Raw genomic sequence first — 8,367 nt, 5'->3', positions numbered from 1 at the left:
TTTGCAAACCGTCTGTGTCACTGACCTGGTTCGTTGGTAACTCTTTTGGTCACTAATTTTATTGATCACTAATTTCTTAAATTTGCTGTCCTTGTGAACTTGCTGCCCTGGGCTTTACGCGTCCGGTGTTGACATGTTAGGATTCGAACTCTTGTCTTCGGGATGAAAGAGGGTCAGATATTTTGACCTCTTGTTCGAATCAGAGGTTAAGGAAGTTCGGTCAGAACAGATTGCTTTTTCCACGTGTGCAGATGGTGATAGTATGGAACAGTCTGCCATTAGAGCTTGCACGTGCCGCCGCCTCCTACTACGTAGATACTACGCTTCCGCTATTGAGGATTTCGACTTGGCTCCGTATTTCCCTACTGACTATTTTTTTTAAATATTATTATTCATTATTACTTTTTTTTTAGAGTGTAAATGCATTTAATGCCTTCTGTAAATGAAAAAAATAAAAGTGCTCTCCGGACAATTTCCTTTGATTGCGTCATCCACACACATCTTTGGTGTTGGGGGGGGGGGGGGGGAAGCATAATGTCTCTCTCTCTCATGACAACTCCTGCCCCCCCCCCCCCCAACCGTATATTTTCCCATGTTTCGATGCGTGAATGCGAGTTGGCGTCATATTGAAAAGAAAAAACAACTTCCTTCTTTTCAAGTGGCATCCGTGGACGAAACGCCAAGCGTAAGAGATTTATCACCAAGGTACTGAGCTGTAGCAAAACCAAAAGCAGAAGGTTCTGCTCTAGAAGGTGTTGGCTGTAGGAAGTTCCCTATAGCTTAGTGCACCAAGATAGGTTTGAAATTTACACTAATCTCGCCACAACACATTCGCGCTTCAAGAGCTTGGCGGTGACCTTGGCGAAATCGGGTACGTCTACATGTTTACTCACTACGACCGCAAATACGCTGGACTTTTGCTCTTTTTTTTTCTTATTTTGTTTTTCTTCTTTTCTTTTTCGCCTACGCACGAACCGGTTTCGATCGCAGCGCCACCCGTTTCTTCCCATACATCATAATCCATTCTCCAATACTAATTCTCAGAAGTGCAACTTCGGGAGGCGCAGATCTCCCCGTTGAAAAGTCAGCAACACGCCAACAACGGTACGAATCTTCAATCACTAAACTTCACCCATAGTTCGAAAAATAGATCATAATAAGCCTTACACAGAAACAAACTTCTCGTTAGGTTCACAACACATGCGCACACACGTGTGGTTTAGTAGAGGTGCAATGCTCGTCTCTAATGACGTGATGTGCCCGCCACCGTTTATATTCACTGAAGTTGGACATTCGTCCAGTACTCGTTGTTTGACTCGCAATAAAACATCTCGTGGCAAAGTGATCGGGAATTTCAGTAAACCACTCAAAGACAACGCAGATGTAGACGAGGGCAAATTGTGACCTTGGCGTGTTAAATTACTTAAGGGAAAGGCGGGCGGACTCGTCATCCTTCATCTTGGAGCGCCAAACCAGGTTTTTTTTTTCTTTTCCAGGTATTTTTGGTTACTCAGACGCTTACGCACTCTCTAGCACAGACATCTTCAATCCGTTGCTCACGAGCACCGTGTTCGATTTTATGCTCGCGAGCACTTGATCAACGTCTCAAGTAAACATCCTGTACAAATTGCATCCTGATTTCATGCATTGGTATGCCAAACTTACAGTAAGGGTGCTCTTCTTTTGATGATGTGTACAGGCAGTGCTCGTGACTAGAAAAAGATTGAAGACCCCTGCTCTAGGTCATTCGTTTGGTCACTCACTAACCTGGTTTCTTGCTCTCTAGGTCACTTTTTCGGCCACTTACAAGCTGCCGGACTATCCATGTCACTCTTTCACTGACGCTGTAGATCACCCTTTTGGTCACTCGCATCCTTGCACATATTCTAGATCAGTGATTCTCAACCTTCGGAAGCCCGTGGCCCGGTTTCATTTAAATTTTGTAAGTAGAAGGCCCGGCCAAGCATGAAACTAACGGGAAATGAAGGAAAAAACGGCCAACCACTCGCGACCGGCGGTTGAAAAACACTGCTTTAGATCCTGGTTCATCGCTCTCTAGGTACCTCTTTTGGTCATTCGTCAATCTGGTCATCAGCCCTCCAGGTCACTCTCATGCTTTCAAACTCTCCAAGTCACTCGTTTGATTAATTACTGACCTAGTCTTTCGCTCTCTAGGCAGAGGGGGAACTCCTCCGCTTGCGGACTGCGCACGTTTTGCCGCCTACTGCTAATTTTCTTGACTGCTCATTCCTCAATTCTGCTGAAAATCTGCTTTCTTCCAACTTGCCATCTTGGGCTTTAGCCCGCTAAGCCCCCCCCCCTTCCCCTATAAATCACGCCTCCGCCTATGGTTAACCGTAATTGCTGGTGGCGCCGCAACACGAAAGTATCGATCATCCGGTATGCATCAAAAATCCCTAAAGGGAATGTGCGGCCTAGTAGTAAGACACAAGAGAATTTATGATTTTGCTGTCCTTGGCTACGGCCCTCTTAACCCCCACCTTCTCCTTCCGAGAATATGCCTCTGTGTCTAAGTCACTTTTTTGATCGTTCACTTGTTTCCAAACCCTCTGGGTCACTATTTCCTTCCCTCGCTCGCTATGTGACTCTTTTGCTCACTTTCATACTCACACACTCTTAGGATTTCATACTCACACACTCTTAGGATTTCATACTCACACACTCTTAGGATTTCATACTCACACACTCTTAGGATTTCATACTCACACACTCTTAGGCCCTTCCTAGAAACAAGACTGCACTAGGTACAGAAAACATACAAGTCGGCATGCACATATTCGGTAGAAGTTCCCTCGGAGGAATGTTTATGAGGTTCATGTGCAGTTAGTAGTAGAAATACATTTGAATGTTTCAAAAGAGAGCAGAAGAAAAGACCTCGTGGTGCTCGCGAGCAACAGCTTCCAGACGCCAACCTTTTACGGCACTAGTGAGCATCTCATAAGAGGTATCGTAAACATCGGAATAGCATTTATAACATCTCAAGAAAAGTGTTCTTCGAAACCATTTGCTCATGAGCAACCTGGTGCATTTTTTATGGTTTTGAAGGTACTCAAGATCACTCGATGCTTGTGCACACCCACGAGTTTTCGATCGACACATATTAAACTGAAGAGCCAAAAAAAACCGGTGCAGGCATGCGTATGCAAATACAGAAATATGGAACCAATCAGAGTACGGCGCTGCGGTCAGCAACGCCTATATAACACAACAAGTGTCTGGCATAGTTGTTAGATCGGCTACTGCTGCTACAATGGCAGGTTATCGAGATTTAAGTGAGTTTGAACGTGGTGTTATAGTCGGCGCACGAGAGATGGGACATAGCATCTCCGAGGTAGCGATGAAATTTGGATTTTCACGTACGCCCATTTCACGAGTGCACCGTGAATTCACGTCCTTACACTCTATTATGGTCAGTCACATGCTTGCATATTCTCTCTAGGTCACCCCTCTTACCTACCTACTAGCTTGACCCCTTCTTCTCTAAGGCACCTTCACATTATCATTCACATGTTTGCATACTCTCTGGGTCACTTTTGGTTATTCACATCTTGCACACTCTAGGTCACTCTTTTGGTTACTCACATCTTCCACACTCTTTTGGTTATTCACATCTTCCACACTCTAGGTCACTCATATGCTTGCACAATGTCTAGGTCATTTATACGCTGGCACATTCTCTCTAGACATATAGGTCGTCCTTTCTAGTTACACACTAACTTTATCCTTTCTTCTCTAGGCCACCTTTTTTTGTCATTCACATGTTTGCATACACTCTCTCTGCGTCTTTTCACATCTTGCACACTCTAGGTCACTCTTCTGGTCATTCACATCTTGCACACTCTAGGTCACTCTTCTGGTCATTCACATCTTGCACACTCTAGGTAACTCTTCCGGTAATTCATATGCTTGCACATTCTCTCTAGGTCTCCCTTCTACTGTAGTTACCCACTAACTTGACCCATTCTTCTCTAAGGTACCTTCACATTATCATTCACATGTTTGCATACTCTCTCCCGGCCACTTTTGGTTATTCACATCCTCCACTCTAGGTCACTATTCTGCTCATTCACATCTTGCACACTCTTTTGGCCATTCCCTCTTTTGGTCACTCAACGACATGGTACTTCTCTAAGTCGCTTTTGGTGGCTCACTGATCCGATTCCTTCTTCTGTAGGTCACTCACTGATCCGATTCCTTCTTCTGTAGGTCACTCACTGACCTAGTCCTTGCTCTTTCGGGCAGAAGAGGATCTATGTCTTTACTTTCTATGGCAATGGTTCTTATATACAGGGTGTTACAAAAAGAATCACCCGATTTGAAATGCGTACATTACGAAAAATATTGAACATAGACACTTAAGATTAATTTTGGGCGCGGTAGCCCAGGTCGATAAGATACTTGCCCAAAGTACCAAAGGATGTTTAGAGGTGTCGCGAGTTCGATACCCGGTTCGTCCTTGTCAGAAAACTTTCCTGACACAGGGGTACAACAGAAATGGCGACATGACCGCAGAAAAAATTGCTACCGCAGGGAGTCCCCTCCATCGAAAGATTAGCGCACCAACCTTTCGACGAGTATAAAAAATCAAGCCTGCCGTTCGGAATCGGCAATAAATTGTAGGTCCCGGTGTAATTAGCCCTCGTGTGCAGAAAATGACCGTGGTGCGACAAAAATGATCAATGATCAAAAGATTAATTTTATATTGCATGGCTAATCATAAAGTTTTTTTACAAACCAAATTAAAGGTGCTCAATATGTCCACCTTGGGATGCACGGCGTATGTCCATACGATAGTCAAATTCGTCCCAAACATTTGCGAGCATGTTTGCATCCACTGCGAGTGGAATCCGTGCGAAACTATGTCGGATGCGCTCCACATTTTTGTCTGATATGCGGAGACGGCCAGGGGTTTTCCCTTTACACAGTCTCGGAATTGTTTATACCACCGCCGAATGCTCTGAGTGGTAGGACGTTCAACACCAGGGTATTGTCGACGAAAAGCACGAAGAACAGTTGTTACGGACTCACACTTCTCGAAGCTTAGAACACAAAACGATTTCTGTTGTGCAGTCGCCATCTTCACAAACACTGAAGTGGCGGCCGAAGGAAGAGCGTTAGCGCTACCTGTCGACAACTGCGTGAAACTCGAAATTTCCCTCTTTCTACCTATACATTATTCGAACAAAAAGGATTAAAAGCTGAATGGTTATGATTTTCTTAAATCGAATGATTCTTTTTGAAACACCCTGTATATATTTTTTGACTTGCGGCTCCCCGGAAGAGTTTAGTGGAAATTTTACCTTATAAAAGAATCACTTCAAAGCATAAATAGGTACATAAAACAATACCCCCCCCCCCTAATTCGCCACGACGCATACTTTGAGAGCCACTGTTTGATGAGCTACACAAAAAGTTTGCTGCTCTTCTAATTTTCTTGACCACTCATTCTTGAAATTTGCCACTCTCAGCTATAAGCCGCAACTTCCTTCCTCCCCCCCCCCCCTGCAAATAGGCCCTGGGTCTAGTTTGATTTAGCATAGTAGTGCATCGTGGTCATGCCTACGAAGTGATTTTTCTGAGGACTCCCCCCACCAAACTAAAAATGCCTACCTACCAATTTTCATGCTTATTTTCAGAATTTTTAATCAGATCTCTTTCTCATGAGGCCCTCTCTGCACTTGAGGCGCCCCCCCCCCCGCGCGTAGTGCGCATGCGTTAGCACTGTTACCCGGGGCACTAAATTCTGTTTAGACAGCCCCCACATATATAAATACAAACATGGCTTACAATGTACGTACTTCTTTCAGCAAAGAAAGTCCATGCTATATATATGTATACGTCGCATATACATTTAATACCGAATAACGTTCCATAAATACATGTAAGCAGGACAATGGACGGACCTACCATTAACATACAAATCAGTTCAGAACAATGGCCCGTAGGCCGCAAAAAAAAAAAAAAAATTCATGATTTTTCTTACGAGTGAAAAATTTGGGCTCAACAGACATCGCCTTCGTCATCATCATCATCTATCACGTACACGTTGGTCGACTCGCGCGGGCTCGTCCAGGCCGCCGACGACGACCCGCCGGAATCGTCGCACACCACCTCTTCAGTCTCGTCGACGACGCAGGTCCAAGTACCGTCGGACTGGAGGATGACCTGCGAGCAGTCCTCCGGAGCCTCGTCAAGGATCTCGACGAACAGCCCGTCGATCGCCAGGGAGCCGAAGGTCGCTGGCTGCCCGCAGGCCGGACACATCCACCTAGGGCTCGCCTCGTTCATCTGCAGGTAGGTCATCGCGTCGAAGCACTTCACGTGCGAGCAGGTTTCGGCCCTGCACGGCACGTGCATCCTCGTCATCCCGATCGGGCACTGCAGCGACTCGATGAGCCCCGTCATAGCGACGACCTCGGACGACTCCTCGGTGAGGCGCAGCTTCTTGGCGACGATGGCCCTCGAGACCTTCGGGTCGCGGACGCCCCTGGACTGTAGCCTGGTCAGGAGGATCGTCGGGTTGAGGCGGCGCACGAGGAACACCGCCACGGTGTAGTTGTGGAACTTGACCCTGTCGGTCATCCAGGACACGAGCAGCCGGTTCCTCGACGGGGCGCCGTACACGTTCACCGACAGGTCGCACAGGTGGGTGATGTCGACGGGCTGGCTCGGTCGACGCTGGTGCTCGGGGACGTTCTGCTTCGGCGGGACCTCCACGGGCATCTTGCACGACTGGCCGTTCACCCTCACGTGCACCTTCTGCGGGTACTGGTCGTCGTTCTGGGCCTTCAGGTCGAACACGCAGAACCTGAGGAGCACCTGCACGCCGTACGCGTCCATGGCCCTGTTGGACAGGATCTCGCGGACTTGGATCGGCGTCAGGTCGAAGTAGAACTCGTTCTCCTGGACCTCCCTGCGCACGTGCGCCACCAGCATCCTCGGCTCCAGCAGAGTCGACAGGACGTCGTAGAACGGCAGGTCCTTGAACGTCACGGTGCGAATTTTCTTGAACTCGCCGGTGGCTTTGCGTTTCGGCCTGGGAGGACACGCGCCCTCATTCCTGTCTGGAGCGTCGCTCGCGACCGGACCAGTGGGCTCGGTGGGTCTGACAGCAGGTGTCACAGGAATCGGCGGAGCGGGTTCGGATATTGGTAGGGCGGGCACAAAAATTGATGGAGCAAGCACAGAAATTGGTGGAGCAGGCCCAGAAATTGGTGGAGCAGGCACAGGAATTGGTGGAGCAGGCACAGAGATGGGCGTGGTCGGCACAGTAGTAACAGTAACAGCGGGTGTAGAAGCCGCAGCTGTGGTAGTAGTGGGTGTTGTTACAGGCTCCTGCGGGGTAGGAGCTTCCGTCGTCGATGGGGGCGGCGGTCCAACGTTGGCACCAGCTGAGGAGGAAGCGCTTGAATATCTGGCGGGGAATCGCCTCCTGTGCAGCTCCTCGATTTTTCTCTCGACCACAGGGTGCCTCAGCTTGAGCAGGTCCAAGGCCCGAGCGATGAGTTCCCGGTCCTGCCCGATACTATTGCGATTGGCGAAGTCCAGAAGTTGCTTTACGTCGGATGTCGGCAGGTCTCGCACCATATGCTTCAGCTGCAGTTCCGTCAACATCTTGGGCGGAATTAACACGCAATATTTTGCGACCTATAGTTCGGATACCCCCGCGCACGAACCGATTCTAAAACAAGACGACAACATTGAGCGCGAAAAAGCAGCATTCTTCCCTAATCAGAAAACAGAAAGAGGGAAAGAAGAAAAAAAATCCTATTGTGCCTTTGCAACGGCTAGCACGCGATTATATTGCTTTCTTTGGTGTGACGTCATGGAAATATCACGTGACTCTCTTCAAGCCTGCTGAAGCTGACCATATTTCCTCGAGAAAAAAAAATACGGCTAATACCCAGATGTCGCTAATTAACGCTAAACAGTCGCCAAATTTAGGCGAAATTGCTACTTTCGGCACGAAAATTTCAAAAACCCCGGAAAAATAGCTGTTTCGAACACCCCCCCCCCCTTTTTCCCCTCCAAGTTTGAAAATATTTTTAAAATAAGTTCGTATATGTGTGTGCTGTGTTGGTGTGGTGATTCGAGAATTCCAAATACAGTCAAACCTCGTTAATGAGTCACTCTTGGGAGAGCAAAAATATGACTTAGTAAGCGGAGTGACTCGTTAAACGGAGTGAGCCATGGCTCTGCCAATTCCTGCCTGAGGACAATTGGGACTTCCAAAACGTGACCCGTTAAGCGGAGAGACGTGTTAACCGGGTGACGCACTAACGAGGTTTGACTGTATTTTGTTTCTTAAAAATCGATTCAATTATATTTTTTGTGCCAGCCAGTCTT

At 47.5% G+C, this 8,367-nt stretch overlaps 1 protein-coding gene across 1 annotated transcript; it reads right to left on the bottom strand.

Annotated features, from left to right (window-relative positions):
* Positions 1 to 5,862: 5,862 nt before the first annotated feature.
* LOC149069556 (E3 SUMO-protein ligase PIAS2-like) lies at positions 5,863 to 7,731 on the bottom strand. Its single transcript, XM_089249978.1, has one exon. The coding sequence runs from the start codon at positions 7,633 to 7,635 to the stop codon at positions 6,022 to 6,024; it is 1,614 nt and encodes a 537-aa protein (XP_089106104.1). The 5' UTR covers positions 7,636 to 7,731; the 3' UTR covers positions 5,863 to 6,021.
* Between the last annotated feature and the right edge of the window lie 636 nt (positions 7,732 to 8,367).

This window comes from Pholcus phalangioides, unplaced genomic scaffold, assembly GCF_987345545.1.
Source record: "Pholcus phalangioides strain wild (caught in Gottingen) unplaced genomic scaffold, Ppha-v1.0 ptg000022l_1, whole genome shotgun sequence".
In the NCBI taxonomy this organism is placed as follows: Eukaryota; Metazoa; Arthropoda; class Arachnida; order Araneae; family Pholcidae; genus Pholcus; species Pholcus phalangioides.
The sequence above is the reverse complement of the archived record's forward strand: the minus strand, read 5'-3'. Positions and strand labels throughout refer to the sequence as shown.

Coding starts and splice junctions, on each gene's coding strand:
- LOC149069556 (XM_089249978.1), bottom strand. CDS start 7,635: ATGTTGACGGAACTGCAGCTGAAGCATATGGTGCGAGACCTGCCGACA.